We start from the raw sequence: 20,899 nt of genomic DNA on the forward strand, positions 1-20,899 counted from the left end.
AGCAGGTGATGGCTCTACCTATAATCCCGGAATGTGTAAGCAGGAGGCTCCTTCCAACATTCATTGGCCTCTGGATCCAACAAGCAGTTGTCAGCATGGATGGGATGACTGAGGTCATTTCTTCTATCCTGTTGACCTGCCAGAAGAGGGAACAGGGAAGAATGAAAGGAGGGTGTTAACCTCCTACAGCAAAAGTGACCATCAGACTGCCTTCTCCCATTGCTGGTGCCCTTGTAAATCTGAAGATACAGAAAGCTGAACACGACAGATGAAGGAACACTGCGCGAGCAGTCAAGAGACTCTACTTTGGCCCTGCTTTGATATGAGCCTGATGTAAAACTGTGAGCAAGTCACACCTGCTGCTACAGCTATAGAAGCTATCTGCTATAAATAGACATTCCATGCATTTCACAGGTTGTACTTAATAGGGAGCAGTAATAGGAGGAGGATGAAATGAAAAAAAAAAAAAAAAAGATTTGATTCAATTGAACTGTCCCAAGTGTAAAAGTCTTGCCCTGTGACATTATCCATTCCCTCCTACTCTGAAGGGGTGTAAGGGAAAGTCTAGAGAAGAAATAATGACAGCAGGTTGTGAGGGGGTCTCTGACTTTTTAAGAATATTTATTTCAACAATCCCTTCATCTTCTACACTACCACTCAATGCTTATGGATGTAATAGGAGACTAATTTCTAGGTTCCTAGTTCCCTGAAAAGTAAAACCGAGAACAGAAATGCATTTTTTCTGTGCAACAAGAAACTAGGAGAAGTTGATTTAAATGGGGGGAAAGGTACAGTTATAGTCTGCTGGTACTTTAGGGGATTAAAAAGGAGAAAAAGAGGGAAGAGAAAATAAGAGGTATCAAGTTTCTTTTGTTTTTGGAAATTTAGAACTCTGCTAAACCATTTGTAATGGATTTTTTTTTTTTTTTTTTTGAGCATTGCTTTCTTTCTCAGCTCTCTGTGGGTAGAAGGAACAAATTCAGACTCTGAAATCTCACCAGACAGGGCTGTTCGGCAGACCATGTGCGTATAAGAAAAATACAGGGTTGAGTTCAGCATGAAATAGGATTCTACAATCTTTCGAGCCTTCTCGCTGATGTCATAAAACAGGCGTGCACTCTTCAGTGGGACTCGGCCTTCATAACCAAACTGAGGAAAAAGGAGAACATTAGATACCATGGAGTTGATTGGAGAGCTGGAGAAAAACAGATGCTCGGTTTCAGTCAGCCAAGGTACAATGGTCATCTCTGCATTGGTTAGTGGGAATACTACTACACGCTTGTGGATTTGGGTTAGGAAAATGAACCATTGAAATGAGCCTTCCTAATCACAGAGAGAACATGAAGAGCTAATCACTCTCTTTTCTCTCCTAACACTCTCCTCATTCCTCTCTAACAACATTTCTTGAAATATGGAACGATTACTTATTTGGGTATGTTTTCACCATTAGACCATGAGCTCCTTGAGAAAGGGGTGGCAAGGGGGGATGGGAGCTGTATGTTATTAGTCAGATACAAATTTAGAAAAGATTAAGTTTGACAAATAGATGATAAATAGATAAATGAAGAAGGATTTAATGCGATGCAGGTGCCATTTCATACTTGCTCCCTTCAAATGTCCTGATAAAACTGTATTCTAAGCTCTTTTCTTTCCTGTGTCTGCCATTCACAGAAGGTCCTGGATTAACACTTAGGAACCCACACCCCAAACAAGTTAAGACTTTACTTTGAGTGCTTTCAGGACAGTTGCGCCTTCAAACTTTTCATTGGGTGTATGAGGTGAAGTTTTCCCTCTGTATCCATCGCCAACAATCATGATTCCCTAGAAGTACAATACAAGAAGATGTTTTCTTAATGATAACTCTGAATGCATCAGGTCTTCCTTTCTGCCTTGATTTCCAGGAAGCTAAGAACCAAAGTCATCCCCATTTTGTTCCAGGATCCTGGTATCATTCATTTTTCCAAGCAAAAGGGATATGCTAGTATTTATTTTACTTTTACACTCAATTTTTATTATAAAACACCACTTTTTGTAAAGATATGTAGACTAGAAATAATTAAATGTTGGTTATTATTGATTAAAATAAAGGGATTTCTCGGTGACTTTATATGGTAGACAGAGCCCATGCTGGATGATGTCTGTCCTGGGAATTTAGCGGCTAACTATTCCAGATCCACTAGCCATATTCAGATCTGGACAAAACTAACGTCATCTCAATCCAAAGGCTATGAAAGTGCCTCTACAACCAATGTCCTTCTCCCAGAGAAAGTGACATTGCAGGCCTGGTTCTCTGGCTCCAGGTGAGACCAGACCCAAAGGACTTGCAGGCTCACAGCAGGCCAGCATAGTCAGGTCCCGCCCTCCCAGGGGTCCTCACACTGGCCACGCTGTGCAGCTCCCGGCACTGATCTTCCGACAGGACGTTATCCAGGAGGACCCGCTGAGTCCCGTTCAGCTGCTCTGAGTTGTAGACGAAGGTGATGTTCTCGTAGATCAGAGGGCCACCTGAAGGGACAGAGCACATTGTCTTCTCTGTTACCTCCGTCACCAAGGGGAAGCACAGAACACCCACCAGCTAGCAATGTGCAGCTGAGGAGAGCCAGTATCCTCATGAATATTTAGGACTGCTATGACAAATGACAAATTCAGAATCTGATAAACACAATGTGGATTCAAGAAAAGGGCAGCTGTGTGACTACCAGGCCTTTCCAAAATGACAGGATGATATATTATATTTGCATAGTATCTTGTATTTGATAAAATATCTTTTTATTTGTTTCCAGTGACAATCCAGCAAAGCAGACTGGGCATCTCACAGGATTCTCCTCTAGGAAGACTTTCCAGGATTCTCTCCACAACTGGAACCACCCTGCTCCACAGCCTTTGGTTCCTACCATTGTTATAACATCATATGCAATTACTCCATGACATGCCTCGTCCCCAGGCATGACATAAACATCAGTTTCATGGGTATGTAGAGCAATGCCTTCACCAGGAAATCCAGGTAAGGATCCAGTAAATACACCACCAGTAAGTACAGTCACACCCAAGTCACCCGACTCCTTCCAAGTCTTCTTTCCACCACTACCTGACTCTATATCAGTGGTTCTCAACCTTCCTAATGCTGCAACACTTTAATGCAGTTCCTCATGTTGTGACCCCCAATTTCATTGTTACAAATTGAACATAATTAAAGCATAGTGATTAATCACAAAAATAATATGTAGTTATATATGTGTTTTTCGATGGTCTTAGGTGACCCCTGTGAAAGGGTGGTTCAACCCCAAAGGGGTCACGATCCACAGGTTGAGAACCGCTGCTCTATATGGTCTTGCTTTTGGAATATTTATTGTACTCTGCTCTATGGACATATCATTATATCACTGCCTTTGCATCGGATGGTTTCCTGCAGGCACCTCTCTCTCCCTGGATGGGGTCCACAACTTTATGAAATTAGCCCCACACAAGCTCTTCAGAGAATGATGCATTTGGGCCATGTTTAGGTGGTGAAATGATAAAATCTAGATCTGACAAGATCTTTTCCTCACAGAAAGTAGGATTAAAGGACAAAACCTCTGACAGTGAGGAAATCTTCAAATGTAACCACGTGTAACCATCTGGATTTGAACCAGAAAAGTGAACAGAAAAGAAAAACACTGTTTTTCTACTCTTTACAGTACTCCTAAGGGACCTGACATGTACCTGTCAATAACGCTAACTCGCCCCAGAGGGAGTGGGGCGGGGGGGCACAACTCCTCCCTTCCTCCCGAGGTGACCAAGCAATGGTCTTGAGCATGCAGGTCTAAAACGTGTCAGTTGAGGGGAGAAGAGACAATTGATGTCCACTGTATCACTTTAAAATAGAGTAGTCAAATTAGGGAGCAGCACTAAGTGTTCATTAATCTACTTAGGATAAAATAATCACTATAGCCTACAATTAAAGGAATTGTCTGCCATTCACAGAAGATCCTGGATTGACACTTAGGAAACCAACTAAACCCAAAACAAATCAAGACTTTACTTTAAAATAATGAGGTAGTATTTCTTAATCTTGAGTAATATATGGTTATCTGCTAAAACAAAAAGTTCCCTAAGTAATATGGTGCTGACAAATTATTTATACTATAATTTCATTTCCATATTTGCAATTATAAAATGATGAAAACAGTATTTATTTCCATGGTTTTATAATACAGAAAACCAATTTACAAGATTAAGTAAAAGCAAGACCATAAACCAAATATATTAAAATGAGCTATATTACTGAAATGATCAATGTTATTTTACAGAAACAAAAAAAGCTACATTCCTCATGAATATACTACTAACTGATCTGGTCAAGGTTCTTTGAGGCAACGTTCTTCTAGTACTTTTGGTGTGTAATAACTCATTTATTCTACCACAACTTTTCTCTATTGAAATTACGACAAAATCTTAGTGTACCATGATAAATTTTGGTCTTCAACTGGTCCTCATACATTATTTATAAATTTTTACTATTTTATTGCTTGTTAGTCTTCAATCATTGAATATTATTAACTGCTGCCAATGTGATGGTAACTGCACCCAGACCATGGAGGTGTGAAATCTCATGGGAGTACTTGGCTATAAGGTGGTTATTCAGATGTCCCACTAGTTGTCCCTCTTAATATTTTTAAATTGTCATCCAACTTTATTATTATAGAATTTCTTGGATTTCAGGAATATATGCACAAGCTCCCAGTTTCAGTACAAATCTTTTGGGTGAATAGAAAAAAATAAAAATATATTTTTTTCTACAGTTCAATGTTTCTCAAACTTTTTTCTACAGAAAAGCTTTTGATGAAAAAATAGTTTCTTTTTGTTTGTTTGTTTTTAATATGAAACGCTTCACAAATTTGTGTGTCATCCTTGTGCAGGGACCACACTAATCTTCTCTGTATCATTTCAATTTTAATATATGTGTGCCGAAGCGAGCACGAAAAGTAGTTTCTTGATCAAATGTGTTTGGGAAGTACTGAGCTAAACCAAATTTAAGAGGACTTTTTAGAGCATGCATTATGAATATCCTAAGTATTAATACAATATGTAGTAGTGCTCACCCTTAATTGAGCACAATATCCTTCCTTCCTTCCTTCCTTCCTTCCTTCCTTCCTTCCTTCCTTCCTTCCTTCCTTCCTTCCTTCCTTCCTTCCTATTGCAGAGAGACTGCAAGATGAACCCTAATGATCACTGCCTCCTGGTGTTCATAGGCCTGTGTAATTTGTTTCCCTCAAGTGTGGGCAGGGCTTGGATCTTGCTTGTAACCAATAGAATATGGAAAAAAGTGATGAGATGTCATTTCTGTGATTGCATAACATAAGATTACAGCTTCTATCTTGCTAGCTGACTCAGTTTATTACCTTCTCAGCTTGCAATCTGATGCAGCAAGTGACTGTATTGGACAGGCTCATATGGTAAAAAAATTGATGGGTCCTCTAGCCAAAAATCAACTAGGGCCCTAACTGGTTTGGCTGAGTGGATAGAGCGTTGGCCTGCAGACTGAAGAGTCCCAGGTTCGATTTTGGTCAAGGGCATATGCCCGGGTTGTGGGCTCAATCCCCAGTGGGGAGGGGGGGGGGGGCGTGCAGGAGACAGCCAATCAATGATTCTTTCTTATCATTGATGTTTCTATCTCCCCCTCCCTTCCTCTCTGAAATCAATAAAAATATATTTAAACAAAACAAACAAACAACTAAAAAATACAACTAGGAACTGAGAACCACAGTCAAATAAACTTTTAAGTTCCAAATTCTGTCATCTGAACTTGGGAGAAAATAGTTCCTCAGTCAAGCCTTAGAAAAGATGCCAGCTTATAAAGGACTTCAAGCAATAGACCCTAGCTAAGTTATCCCCAGACTCCTGACCCCAAGAAACTGAGGAATAGTAAATGTATGTTATTGGAAGCTGCTATATTTGAGCTAATATTTTTCATAGTAATAAAAATCAACAACAGTAGACTTTGTCTCTCATCATGGAACTTCTTAAAATAAAACACAGTTTGCTTGGGGAAGGTTACTCTAGTCTATACAGTTGAGTGAGATTCATAGCCAAATTGAGGCTATCCCTCAAATATTTGGAAAAGTCAACTGCATATTCCACTCCCATTTAGAAATATAAAAACATTTTCTTGCAACAAGAAAGACAAGATACTCAAAGGTTCACTAAAAGCATTTTCTAATTAGGAATGGGAGACAGACCAAGAGTTGAGTGAATTAGGTTGGTCTGTACTTTGCCATGTTTATCTTGTTTTCTATATTGAGAGTGTATTACTTTAAATATAATTTGACTTATTTTAAAAGTATAACTTTAAAAGTTACTAAAACTAAATAAAACATTAAGAAAAATGCCTACTATTTTTAAACTCCATATAAGTATTTACTATTACTATGATGATTATTACTGAATTAGTAATATATGACTAGCATATTGTATTAATTCTGACTGAGTCATCTTAATAAGCATAATGGAGTATATTTAGAATAGAGCTACTGAGCCCTGGCTGGGTGGCTCAGTTGCTCAGTGTATTGTCCCATGCACCAAAAGGTTGTGGGTTCGATTCCTGGTCAGGACTCATACAGGAGGCAACTGATAGATGTTTCTCTCTCACATAGATGTTTTTCTCTTTCTTCTTCTCTCTCTAAAAACCAATAAAAATGTGTAAGGATTAATAAATAGATAGATAAAAGAAAGCTACTGAGATCTTGACAATTCCCCCAACAATGCTATAAGTAACAACATAGATCAAGTGAAGGAGCAGAATGCAAATGGAGTCTTAAATGTCTAAAGTCCAGTGATGGCGAATCTTTTGAGCTCGGCGTGTCAGCATTTTGAAAAACCAACTTAACTCTGGTGCCATGTCACATACAGAAATGTTTTGATATTTGCAACCATAGTGAAACAAAGATTTATATTTTTGATATTTATTTTATATATTTAAATGCCATTTAACAAAGAAAAATCAACCCAAAAAATGAGTTCGCGTGTGACCTCTGACACGCGTGTCATAGGTTCGCCATCACTGGTAAACCCTACAGGTTCAGACAGAATCTGTACTAGAAAACTGCCTTATATGCAGCTGACACTGTCACCACAATGCAGTTTTATTCAGATGTTTCTCACACATACATTTAACCAAAAAACAACTAACTACCACTCACTAACCAAAAGGGAAAAAAATAAAATAAAAAAAAGAAATCCTGCCATTCAAAAATGCAAGCCGACCAGCCTACAAATGACTAGTAGCACATCAGACAGAGGAAAACATTAAAATAAAATAAAAATGTAGTCCAGTAAGTTGTGGTTCCTGGGGCCTGATTTGATAGCTTCAGCCAACTCTTAACCACAGCCCAAAGGGATTTCAACAACTGAATTCTTCTCTCATTCATAAAGTATGTGCCTGGCTCCAACTCTCCATTTGCAATAAGGAGGTATCATCCAGGAAAACACCCCTCATGCTCAATGTCTGTGGCTCATAGCAAGAAGACTCATTTTGCCGTAAATATCTCAATGGCATAAAGGCATGACAGGGATATGCTGACTAACAAGCCCTTATATGAGCACAACCCTTTAAATTTTACAAAAACTCTTCACATTCATCCTCTCCAACAGTGGCTATCCTTGTTGTACAGATGGGGAGCATAGGGCCCTGGGAGATTGAGTCTCTAGTTATCCATCATTTCAGAGCACATAAGACTGAGGCAATCCAGGAAACCTGGTCTCCTGATTCCAAGTCCAAAATTAGTCCTACTATACCCCACTGGCTCTGGGATTATTATCAAGCAGGACCTTTGGAAAACTGATGGCTGAAAGGAGAATAGATAAGTGACAGATGTTTTTTAGAAGTTGACATGTATGTTCCATGGACTAGAGTCACCCTGGGTCACTCCCATCTTAATACTTGGGATCTGTCCAATATGAATATGACTAACTACTGTTAGGTAACCAGAGTAGATGACAATGTCTTTGTGGAAAACGAGATAAGCTGAAATACATTCTACTCTGTAAAGCACGCATCCTTTCTTTTCTCCCTGACACCTGCTTTCAGCCAGGCTACGATAGGAAAGTATTTTCTGGTTGGGAACTTTGCCTCTGTCTACCACTGTTCTTAATTTAGACACTATTTAGGTCTCTAGTGACTGCACCCAAAGCTTTCAGTGGATTCCCAGAGAACATTGTAAGGTCCGTTGGCCTAATTCAACTAAGAAAATTAAGCAGAAATGATAGAATTTGGTAACCCAGCCAATCATGATCTTTCTCCATCCTGTGTTGTCTTCTATTCAACTCTTCCCATTAATCCTCCTCATCAGTTGCTGGACATCAGATTCCTGGGTAGGCAGAAAAATAATGCTTTGAAATCTGGCAACTCTTCTGGAGTTTCCCAAACCTTTACAGCAAAGTTCTGCCTTATTGTCATGTACTTCCTGGGCGACTTCTTGGCTTAAATAGCAGCATGAACTCTGGCTGACCATGAAGCACTTATGAAACAGCTTGGGCTTTGTGGCTACAAATTAAGGTCCAGGTCAGATTAGATGATCATATTATCCTGTTTACTACCTCAAACTGACTTGGAAACTAAGGAAGGAAAGGGCTGGGAAATATGAGCTGTAGAGAGCCAGTAGTTTTCAAATCAGCTAGAACCGTGGTCAGCAAACTGCGGCTCGCGAGCCACATGTGGCTCTTTGGCCCCTTGAGTGTGGCTCTTCCTAAGCCTTAGGAGTACCCTAATTAATAACAATGTACCTACCAATATAGTTTAAGTTTAAAAAATTTGGCTCTCAAAAGAAATTTCAATCATTGTACTGTTGATATTTGGCTCTGTTGACTAATGAGTTTGCCAACCACTGACTGCTAGAAGAATGTGCTGACAAGCTTCTTTCTGGGAAAGTAGTACTGTACTTCCTCTCCATGAGAGTTTCTGCAAAATTATTTAATTTGGATTATTTTTGATATCTAGACACTTCTATGTTCCATCCTCAGGTGAAGAAGAGAGAATGGGGTTTTGATTCAAAAGCCTGGGCTTAAATGCCTGGAACCTATTCTGAGCCGTGAGACTTTGGAGAAATCACCAAATGTCTATGAGTCTGGTTTTTCTTGTCTATGAAGTAGGGATACTTTTCTCACATGAGATTCTGCCATTATTAAAAGGAATTGTGGCCCTAACCGGTTTGGCTCACTGGATAGAGCGTCGGCCTCCGGACTGAAGGGTCCCAGGTTCGATTCCGGTCAAGGGCATGTACCTTGGTTGTGGGCACATCCCCAGTAGGGGGTGTGCAGGAGGCAGCTGATCGATGTTTCTAACTATCCCTCTCCTTCCCTCTTTGTAAAAAAATCAATAAAATTTATTAAAAAAATAAAAATAAAAAAATAAAAATAAATAAAAGGAATTGTGGGTATTATAGGGTGTGTGATCGTCTAACCTCTATGCTGTACACCTGAAACTAATACAAAATAATATCGCTTATAAACATTTTTAAATAAATACAATAAAATGCTTTGTGCATGAATTTGCTTGAGAAATTGCTTTCTTCTTCTCTGTGCCTTTGTTCCATTTGTTTTATCCACTAGAATGGCTCTCTCAACATCTCTGTCAATTCAACCTAAATTCTACTTCTCTCACATGGCCTTGATCTCAGATATATGTGCCTCAAACATCTTAGATGAACTAATCTAACATCCCACGAAGCTGTCTCTTCAAGTTCTTCTGATACATAGTCTATTCTATATTATCCAGCACTACTCACACTGTATGACAAAAGTGAGCCGTGTGACCTCTCTAAGCCTCAGGTACCGAACTGAGAATGGCAATGATCACACAGCCCCTACCTGTCTCACAAGATTCTTGTAGGAAACAGAAGTCCTTTTGCTGGAAACTAAAGGTAATGATATACAAATCTGAAACATTCTTGTTTTTAAGCCTTGCTTTCAGAATTTCATGAATTGTAGTAGCTTAGTCCTTTTCTTCATGTTCCAGAGAAAGCACGTTTTGCCTTGATCTGAATAACAACTGGTCAAGTCCCATTCTACCTCTACCCTCCTTCTAAGACTAAAAGTGCACAGATACTTACCCTCTCTTAGGTCTCGGTCTATCTTGGGTGATGGTTTTTTCCCTGCTGACAATCCATGAACTTCTGCTCCTTCCACGTTCACTCCTGAAGGGACCCTGCTTATTTAAAAGTGGAAATGGCAATTTCTCATTGAATAAAGATATTCAAAAGCAAAGATACTTTACCCAGGTACTCTATGACTCCATATTTTATATGCTCATTGTACAGAAGTCTACCTATCTTTCAAGAGAAAATAAAATGTCACTACCTTCATGCAGTTCTTTTTTTTTAATATATTGATTGTAGGGAGAGAGAGAGAGAGAGAGAGAGAGAGAGAGAGAGAGAGAGAGAGACCACCCTGTGTATCTGGACAACACTCCAAACAACTGAGCTACTGGAAGTTCATTTCTATTCCTTCATGAGTGTGTTCTATTTCACGTCTCTAAATTTTCTTAGCAATCTTTACTACAGTTAATTGTATCCATAACTTAGCCCTCCTAATTTAAGACTGAATCACAACCAATCTGGAAAAAATTATCATATGCATCTATATAATGCTCAGAGTGTCACATTATATGTCTTGAACGTAGAGTGTTCATCACTGAACAATAATTGAACTAAAATAAATCACGTCCTAATGTAGTGCTTCTAAACTATTTCAAGAAGGAAGACACAAATTTGTGTCAAACTTTGCAAACACACAAATAATAGCATGATGGTCTTTCAATATGTGCACACATATTGAACACAACCAAATGTGCATATGCATTCTTGGATCTCTTGCAATAATTCCAGGGTAGCCTGAGGCTGAGTCTTTGAAGTCTAGGAAAAGACCACAAGATTTTGAATAAGAAGATCTGGATGTGCAGTCCCTGGTGGTGTACGACTCTAAAGGAGTCCTTTGCCTTGTCAGGCCCTCAGCTTTAAAATTTGAAAATGAATAGGCTTGTCCATGTGATCTCAGACATGTAACACCAACATTCTTTTGACTTTTGACTTCTATCATTTCAAAAAATGAGTTACATAAATTGACTTTTGACTTCTATCATTTCAAAAAATGAGTTATCTTCCAATTGAGTTAGCAACACCTAGTATTTTAGCTTGCAGTAAAGCTTTCAAGCTTTATTATACTAATAAATTTTTAAAAATCCAATTTGCTCTGCTATAGAATTACAGAATGTTTAACCCTCAGAGATCACCTGTTTCAATTCCTTAATTTGAATAAAAACATGAGACCCAGAGAGGAAAATAAATTACTCCAGGTTACACAGAAGTGACAGGAACAGTTGAGACCAGTTCCCAGTTTGGAATTCTTTTAATTACATCTTTTTGCCTATTCATAGAACTCAATTTCTTATAATAGGTCTGACTCTATGTATTTCTTTTAATTAAAAATAAACAGTTAATAAACAATAGTATATTGGTTTTAGGTGTACAACATAGTGATTAGACATTTATATAACTTACGATGTTATCCTTCCGGATAAGTCCAATCTGATACCATAAATAGTTACTACGATATTATTGACTATATCCCTATGCTGTACTTTACATCCCTGTGACTGTTTTCATAACTAGCAATTTTATACATCTTAATCCCTTCCCCCTTTCACCCATTCCCCCAAGCCTCATCCCATCTGGCAACCATAATTGAATTTTTTTTTAAAGGAAAAGGAATTCTATACCTTTGAAAAATATTTTAAAATTAAACAGTTGGTGTTCTGAATAGAGAACTCACCGATTCTCATCCTGTCGTCCTCCATATCGAATCCAATAGTTCTGTTTTAAATTAAACATGGTTTTTAATTAGCTTTGTCACTAAAACATGACTTACAGAAATAGAATACCTATAAAACACTCCAAAGGCCTAAAATGTTATGAAACATTCATGTTATATATGATACTTTATATTTTTATTTAAAAGTAATAGAAAGAAGGGCTAAGGTTAATACAATTTTGACAAAGACAAAATAGTGCACAGATTTTTAAAAAATATCATGGAATTGCCCTAGCTGGCTTGGCTCAGTTGAGAGAGCGTCAGCCTGCAGACTGAATGGTCCCAGGTTCGATTCCAGTCAAGGGCACATGCCTGGGTTGTGGGCTCAATCCCCAGTGTGGGGCATGTAGGAGGCAGCCGATCAATGATTCTCTCTCAGCATTGATGTTTTTATCTCTCTCTCCCTCTCCCTTCCTCTCTGTAAAAAATTAATAAAATATATTTTTTTTAAAAAATCATCCAGTCTAATTCTCTTATGTTTTATGAATAAAACAAACACAAAGTCCAGCTCAATCATCTCTACAGGACTATAAAAGTGACCAAGTGGCTTTTTCTGGGGTCTCAGAATTATGCAGTTTGAAAAAAAAAAAAAATCCTTTGTAGGACTAGATAAAACTATTGGAAATGTTAAATTAGAATTGGTAAATTAAAATTAACCTAATTTTTTAAATGTGCCAATAAAACATGATATAACTAAGACAGAAATGAAAAGAATATGTTACAAATAGCATATTTTCAAATAGTGTTTTTTATAAACATACTAGAGGCCGGGTGCACAAAAATTTGTGCACTGGGGGGAGGGAGGGGGGATCCCTCAGCCCGGCCTGTGCCCTCTCGCAGTCTGGGACCCCTCGGGAGATAACGACCTGCTGGCTTAGGCCTGCTCCCGGGTGGCAGAGGGCAGGCCCAATCCCTAGGTGCAGCCCCTGGTCAGGATCAGAGCAGGGCTGATTGGGGAGTTGGGGCACCGCCCCCTGTCATGCACAGAGCTGCAGGGCGATCAGGGGTTTGGTGGCTGCCCCCTGCCAGGCTGATCCCGGGGTCGGGAGGCCTCTAGGTTCTGCTGATCCCGGGGTCCTGATGCCTCGCGGCTCCGCTGATCCCGGGCCGGGATGCCTCTCGGCTCCGCTGATCCCCAGGCCAGGACGCCTCTCGGCTCTGCTGATCCCGGGGTCCTGAGGCCTCTCAGCTCCGCTGATCCCCGGGCCAGGACGCCTCTCGGCTCTGCTGATCCCGGGGTCCTGAGGACTCCCGGCTCCGCTGATCCCGGGGCCGGGAGGCCTCTCGGCTCCGCTGATAACCGGGGCCAGGACGCCTCTAGGCTCTGCTGATCCCCGGGTCCTGAGGCCTCGCGGCTTCGCTGATCCCGGGCCAGGAGGCCTGTCTGCTCCACTGTTCCCGAGGCCCTGAGGCCTCTCTGCCCTGCCGCTTCAGGGCTGTTTGGCTTCGCTCAGCTTGGAGCCTGAGTATGCAAATTAACCACCATCTTTTAGCTTCTATAACTGAAACATTGTATCTTTTGGAGTTGTTGCTTCAGGAGCTCAGAGCCCCACAGCTGCAGACGGGGAACCTTGGCTTCCTCATGCTGGGGCAACCAAGCCTCCCTGTTCGCATCAGCTGCCTGGCTGCCGGCCGCCATCTTGGCTGCCAGTTAATTTGCATATCTCGCTGATTAGCCAATGGGAAGGGTAGCGGTCGTTTGCCAATTACCATGTTTCTCTTTTATTAGTGTAGATAACATGCAAACTGTATAAAGAACACATATAACAGCTAACAGGTAAATGAACAAAAAGTATGTCCAGACAATTCAAATTAGAGGAAAAATAATAATTAATAATAATATGTGAAAAGTTTGTTTTTACTGGCCATCAAAGGAATACAAATTAATGCAACAATGATGTACCATTTTGTATATAATATATGATTAATACACATTATTTTAAAATGTTATTCCTCATTGCTGAGATGTTTGCAGTAAACTGGTATTTTTATACATTGCTAGGAGCATTAAAGGTCAGAAAACACTCTTAGAAAAGCAATTTCAAGAACTTTAAAACTTTGCATATCCCCGAATGGCAGAGTAATCCCACTCCAGGGAATTGATTCAAATGGTCTAGTTCAACAGAAAAATGCTTAATGCATTAAGTATAAGAGAAAACAAATCAAATGTTCAGTATCATGAGAAGAGTTTATTTATTGGATGTCAACTGTATATATGTAGCTAAAATGATTTTAGAAACTGTAAAAATATAGAAATTGCTTATTGTTCCTGAAATAAAAATCAAAACAGAAACATATCTATATGCCACAGTACTAGTTCTGCCAAAGATATGTCTTCATATGAAGAACGATTAAACAAGTGAAGAAAAGTCAGCATGTTGGGTATTATAATCATGAGTGATTTGTCCTTTTTGAAGTTTTTAAAATGTTTAAAACATTTAAGAGAAAATACAAATACATTCATAATTCAGGAAATAAAACAAACCTGAGGCAAATGTATCATGTACAAAGTACTTCACTTCCATTCTAATACATTTGCTTTTGACTTGGGATCTCAGTGGTATGGAAATCTATAAAAATCTTTTAAAGTTTGTTTATTACTTATCCTATATAATAAAAGCATAGTATGCAAATTGTCCCCTCAACCAGGAGTTCGTCCGGGAATTTGACCAGGAGTCGAGGCTGGCCAAGGGAAGGGAGGGAGGCCCTGGCCAGTGGTGGCAGGAAGCCAGGGGAAGTGAGGGAGTATCCAGCTGGCAGCTGGCAGCTGCTAGGGACCCTACCGTTACATGAATTTTGTGCACTGAGCCTCTAGTCTATCTTCTATATATAAAAAAGGCTAATATGCTAAGTGTCCATCCAATTGGTAGCTATGACACACACTGACCACCAGGGGGCAGACACTCAATGCAGGAGCTGCCGAGCTGCAGTGACTGGGCAGCTGCGGTTCTTGGGTGACGCATCCCGAAAGCAAAGAGGAGGGAGCCCGATTCCTCTTGGGGCCACATGATTCTACCGTCGGGCATGGGTTATGTTGTTGCTGGGGCACTGTCGGTCCTGAATCTGGTTTAGTGCACACTTGTGTTTGTGTTCCACACCCTGTAAGACAGTAACTTTGCAGAGTGCCCTCTCACACTCCGGGACCCCTCAAGAGATGTTGGACTGCTGGTTTCAGCCCAATCTAAGGCCAGGCCAAGGGACCCCACCTGCTGGAGGGACCCCACTCACTCCAAGACGCCCATCGAGCCATGGCGCCACCCCAGTTGTGGCTGGCCAGGGAGGGACCAGAGGGACTGAGGGAGGCTGGCTCCAGGGTGTGTCCAGCCTGTCTTGCCCAGTCCCACCCCGCCAGCCACCTTCTAATTAATTTCCTTTCAATGTGCATGAATCCATGCACTGGGTCACTAGTATATAATAAAAGAAAAACATGCAAATGAATGTCCCTCCTCTACTCTCAAGCCACACCCACAAGCCACACCTACCAGTCAATCAGGAGCAAGTATGCAAATTAACCCAACTAAGGTGGTGGTGGCAGCCACAGAGCTAGAGTGAGGAGGAGGCTTGGGTTGCCCCTGGAGATGGAGGAAGCCAAGCTTCCCGCCTGCCCTGGCTCAAGGTTACAAAGTTTCAATTATAGAAGATAAATAAATCCCAGGAAAAAAAAGAAAAGAAAAGAAAAAAAGGAGAGGCTGGGAGCTTGGGTTGCCAGGGGGTGTGGCCAGCCTGAAAACAGCCCTCAGCCCCTCACCCAGGCTGGCTAAACCCTCATGGGGTGAGGGTCCCCGCTGGGGGGGTTGGCCAGCCTGTAAAGAGCCATGAGCCCCTCACCCAGGCTGGCCAGGCACCCCAGTGGGGACCCCCACCCTGAAGGAGGTGTGGCCAACCTGAAAACAGACCCTCACCCAGGCTGGCCAGGCATCCCAGCGGGACCCCCACCCCGATCTGGGACACCCTTCAGGGCAAACCAGCCCCCAACCCATGCAGCAGGTCTCTATCCTATATAATAAAGGGTAATATGCAAATTGACCCTAACAGCAGAACGACTGGGAATGACTGGTTACTATTACACACATTGGCCACCAGGGGGCAGATATTCAATGCAGGAGCTGTCCCCTGGAGGTCAGTGTGCTCCCACAGGGGGAGCTCTGCTCAGCCACAAGCCATGCTGATGGCTGCCAGCACAGTGGTGGTGGCAGAAGTCTCTCCCGCCTTCTCAGCAGCACTAAGGATGTCCGACCGCAGCTTAGGCCTGCTCCCCACTGGCAAGTGGACATCCCTCAAGGGTTCCTGGGCTGCCAGAGGGATGTCTGACTTCCTGCTTAGGCCCAATTCCCCAGGGAGCAGGCCTAAGCCAGCAGGTGGACATCCCCCAAGGGGTTTCAGACTGGAAGAGGGCACAGGCCGGGCTGAGGGATTCCCCCTGAGTGCACAAATTTTTGTGCACCAGGCCTCTAGTATATATATACATACATATATATATATATATATATATATATATATATATATATATATGCCTAATATGCTAAGTGTCCAATCATTTGATCATTCAACCAGTTGCTATGATGTGCACTGACCACCAGGGGCCAGACACTCTGGTTGGGTAGCTTGCTGCTGGAGTCCGGCCAATTGGGACTAGGTGAGACAGCCAGACACACCCTGGAACCCTCCAGCAGGCCCTCCCCAGCCCTGATCATGCACCAGTGGGGTCCCTCAGACTGACCTGTGCCTTCTCACAATCCAGGACCTCTTGGGGGATGTCGGAGAGCCAGTTTTGGCCTGATCCCCACAGGCCAGGCCAAGGGACACCACTGGTGTACGAATCCGTGCACCGGGCCTCTAGTATTGAATCATTCACACATATCCTCTTTTTGTTCAGGCAGGGGATTAGAATCTTTGACAAACAAGACTGGGTAATAAAAGTATAAAGAAAATGCCCACTGAACAGTTCTTTTAAAAAACACTCCCCTTTTCCTTTTTGCTCTTACCGGTTCAGTGTATGAAAACCCCAGGCCCTCTGCAGCCGATTTTATTAGTTCTGATTCCAGTTTATGACGCTTCACAAACACAGCTAAATCCTAGAGGAGAAAAATATGAAAGAAAAATTTAAATTTAAATAACAGTTAAGAGATATAATAAGCATTTAAGTGGAAATAGGTTTTATTAGACAGTGACAGTAGGCAAAAAAAAAAAAAAAAAAAAGAAGAAACAAAAACAGCTGCAAAAATGTCACCATCTCAACAGGTTTTTTCAAGCTAGTACATATGAAAAAACATGCTTCTGGAATTAACAAAGTTCAAAAGAACCAAGTTCTAGAACCGTTACTAAATTTTCAGGTATATTTAAGTGCAGTATTATATTTTTTACTAACTCTCCCTGGAGCACCTAGTAGAATGCAGAATTCCTTCTGATAACATTGATCTCACCTCTCGGGCCTCGATGGATGCCAGGTCCATGCTGTCATCCAGCAGGCTCTCATAGTAATCCACATTGTCTAGGACATCCTGGTCATCCGGATGGAGAAGAAGGTAGGCCTTGGCACACTCTAGGGCTTTCACATATTCACCAACTGAAAGATCAAGGAGTTGAAGCATTAGAGTCAGCTGAGAACTGTCTAAAGGAGGTTGAAGGATACTTCAACATGTATGTGAAAAGTCAGTATTATATGTCAATAAGGGAAGATAACAATCAGAAATAGTTACAGGTAGAAGAAACACGATTTCAGGTATTCCAAATGTACTACTTTGGTTATCTTTGGTGCTAGTTGTTTTACATAAATTATCAGAAGTTTCCATCTGAAGATGTATGCTGACAACTTATATTATTTAATATAGATACACAGAATGGAATTTTAGTTGTTAATTCTGATTTTTGTACTGAGTTTGACAACATGGTACCTAAGACTAATTTCAGCAATCAAAATTATATTCAGTGCTCTTAAATATAAGAAAAGATGCTCAGTCTCTTTCTTAGATAAATGGAAATTAAACTATATTGAGATATTATTTTTCACCTAATAGATTGGGACAATTTGATATCTGACAATTTGATAATATATTCTGTTGATGAGCAATAAAAAATGTACTCAATGGAGAAAAAATTGGCAACATCTATTAAAATTACAAACAAATAAACCATTTAATCATAGAATTCCATCTTATAGGTATTATGTGCAAATGTAAAATAAGATATGTAAAATGTTATTCATTTTATCATTGATTATCATAAAAATTATAAACAATACAATACCCATCAGTAAAGAATCACATGAAATAAATTATATGATATGCAGATGTAAAAAAAAAATTAATGTATGTATTGATACAATTAGGTTGAATCATATAAAATTACCCAAATTTGACCTAAGCAAATGGTAATTTCATAGGCCAAACCTACTAAAAAAGTCTGATATGTATTTTTAGGTAAAAAAATCAATGTAGAGAACAGTGTAAATAATATGCTATCTTCATTGTGTAAGATGCAGAAATAAGTCAGGGTGTGTGTGTGTGTGTGTGGTGTTGTATATGTGTGTATTGTTTCCATATAAACTTTTTAGAGGGATAAATAAGAAACTATGTTGCAGGACATAACATCTGGCTGTGAGGAAAAGGAAGTGAGGGGGGCTCTTATGATAGTTGGTCTCTGAACCTGTGACTATATTACCTTTTATAATTAAATCGAAAAAAAAAATTTTGAAAATCACATAAAATGTCAGTCTAGTATCATTTCCGGGACATTATCACAGCATTCCCCATTTACAGTTTCACCTCCTGCTCCTCTTGCCCTGAGCTATGGTGATGTGAGAGGAGAGAGCAATTCTGTAATAAGGAGTACCACCCCTGGCCTGCAAAGGTCTTCACGGATAACCCACGCTTTACCTCGATAGTAGGCAAACTGTAGGTAGTCATAATGCAGGGGAAGAAAGTTCTCAATCGGGGAGAGGCGGCCAGGGCGGGTGGCAAGTTCCCTCACGCACTCATGCTGACAAACAAGCACCTGCACGTAGTGATCTGGAAGACAAGAGCCCACAGTGGGTCCCCCGAGTCAGCTCAATGTCCAGACCTCAGTTAGAGCCACAGTAACAACAGGGCATTCCTCACCTCACCACACCTGGGAACCGTATCATTATTATCCTCACTCCATGACCAGAAATCCTTTTCACCAAGGGAGTTAAGTGATTTGCCAAGGCCTCCTAGCCAATGATCACTATAGTAATTAACAGTAGAGTCAAGCTCTAGCCAGTTTGCTCAGTGGATAGAGCGTCAGCCTGTGGACTGAAGAGTCCTGTGTTCGATTCCAGTCAAGAGCATAGGGCCTACAGGAAGGGGTGTGCAAGAGGCAGCCAATCAATGATTCTCTCTCATCATTGATGTTTCCCTCCTTTTCTCTCTTAAATCAATAAAAATATATATTTTTTAAAAATAGTAGATTCCAAATCTTCTGTCTGCTGGTCTTGTGTCTATACTGCCCTCTTCCCTTCCCTGTACCCTGAACATCTCCTAAAAGTGACATAGGCCATCTCACCCCACTCACACCCAGCTGAATAGCTGACTCTCCTATTATAACAACTTCAGAGCCTCTTTTTGGATATGTTAATAGGCTGAAATAGGCCAGAGTCAAAATATGAAGTTTGGGTCCCGGTTTTATTAAGGACTAGTTGAGAGAAAGGAACTGTCCTGTAGGTGAGGCGTTCCCTGCAGAGAAGTAAAGGAGAATGCTCTTTCTGTATATTAACATCTTCAGGCAACTTCTCCTAAAGGGGAAATAAAAACAATATTCCTTTACAGCTATAGCGTAGGAACCCATTTGGCCCAACTACAAATTAGTCCAACAACTGGACAAAATTTAGCTATACCAAATCCTAATACTGTAGGGAATAGTAAAATAAGAGAAGGATGAAAGCTAAATAACTTAAATAAGCACTTTGCCTCTATGTGTTCCCATTTTTTTGTTCCCATTCTCCTTGCCTGCAAACAGACCAAGATCCTGAAGTATAAGGGTTTTCATGCTTCCTTTAGATGTGGGCTCTGGCTTATCTAAACATGAGCTGAGGAAACACAAGTGGCTAATGAACCAGAGGATAAAAAAACAACACACTTGCTATATTTTGCCCCAATTTTTATTTTTACAATGAAGATGAAGGTAGTCTTTGCCAGCAAGAGAATAAATAGTTCATTCATGCTCGTGCTGAGTGAGTGGGTTCTCTTGAGAATGATGACTGTACGATTTAATTTACCACAACTGCCTTCTTTCAAAAGCTACTCAGTTAGGCAGAGTTCAAATTATATCTCTATGACGTTGAAGAAGAACCCCAAACCACAACAGGAAGGAAAGGTACATTTTCTGGTACATTAAAAAAAAGAGTGTGCCATCCGGCCATGGTGGCTCAGTGGTTGAGTGTCGACCCATGAACCAGGAGGTTATGGTTCGATTCCTGGTCAGAGCACATGCCTGGGCATGCAGAAGGCAGTCTATCGATGATTCTCTCTCATCATTGATGTTTCTATCTCTCTCTCTCCCTCTCCCTTCCTCTCTGAGATCAATAAAAAATAAAAAAAAATTTTAAAAAAAGTGTGCTATTTTTTACATAAGTTGGCCAACTCAAGCCAATGTAGCATAGCTAACAGAATCGGTGCTGTCCATTGATTCTTATCTCCAGGTGGGGGAATGTGAGGGAAAGAATGAGTTCTGTTTATTTGATTAGAATAGTAGAAACAAATAGCTAGCTATTTTATTTCTTAATAAAATAACAACAAACAACCCTCAACTGTTTTCTCTTAGTTAGCTGGTCATTTACCTTAGCTGGTCACACTCCTCCTAATTCCAAATGACAAGCAAAAGGAAAAGGTGGGAAACACATCCACCAAGAACTCAAAATTTGAATAAAAGTATTTTTCAAAGCAAGAAGTAAATAGCAGCAAAGTAAGAGTGACACAATAATATCCTTTAGGGCTTCAACAAGCATCACTAGTAATAAATAACTGTATTCAGAAACCATTTGTATATTTCTCCAATTTTTAATGGTCTTCTAACTCTAAAAATCCAAATATTCTGGCTTTCT

General features: G+C 40.5%; 1 protein-coding gene and 1 non-coding gene across 4 annotated transcripts in view; both read right to left on the minus strand.

Moving 5' to 3' along the window:
- Positions 1-20,899, minus strand: part of P3H2 (prolyl 3-hydroxylase 2) — a 168,158-nt gene that overhangs the window by 12,167 nt on the left and 135,092 nt on the right. The window contains exons 4-12 of one of the 3 annotated variants that reach the window (XM_059687375.1): positions 18,717-18,848; positions 17,265-17,407; positions 16,827-16,916; positions 11,803-11,843; positions 10,086-10,183; positions 2,378-2,505; positions 1,726-1,821; positions 999-1,149; positions 19-136 (exon numbers count right to left, since the gene is read on the minus strand). In XM_059687375.1, the coding sequence (XP_059543358.1) occupies positions 19-136; positions 999-1,149; positions 1,726-1,821; positions 2,378-2,505; positions 10,086-10,183; positions 11,803-11,843; positions 16,827-16,916; positions 17,265-17,407; positions 18,717-18,848 (997 nt within the window). The remainder of the gene's footprint in view (positions 1-18; positions 137-998; positions 1,150-1,725; positions 1,822-2,377; positions 2,506-10,085; positions 10,184-11,802; positions 11,844-16,826; positions 16,917-17,264; positions 17,408-18,716; positions 18,849-20,899) is intronic. The other 2 variants (XM_059687376.1, XM_059687377.1) reach the window with 2 other exon arrangements.
- Positions 4,854-4,959, minus strand: LOC132232051 (U6 spliceosomal RNA). The gene has a single exon (XR_009452214.1). It is a non-coding gene; the product is annotated as a U6 spliceosomal RNA (small nuclear RNA).

The sequence above is a fragment of the Myotis daubentonii genome, chromosome 3 (genome assembly GCF_963259705.1).
Source record: "Myotis daubentonii chromosome 3, mMyoDau2.1, whole genome shotgun sequence".
NCBI classification, from domain to species: Eukaryota; Metazoa; Chordata; class Mammalia; order Chiroptera; family Vespertilionidae; genus Myotis; species Myotis daubentonii.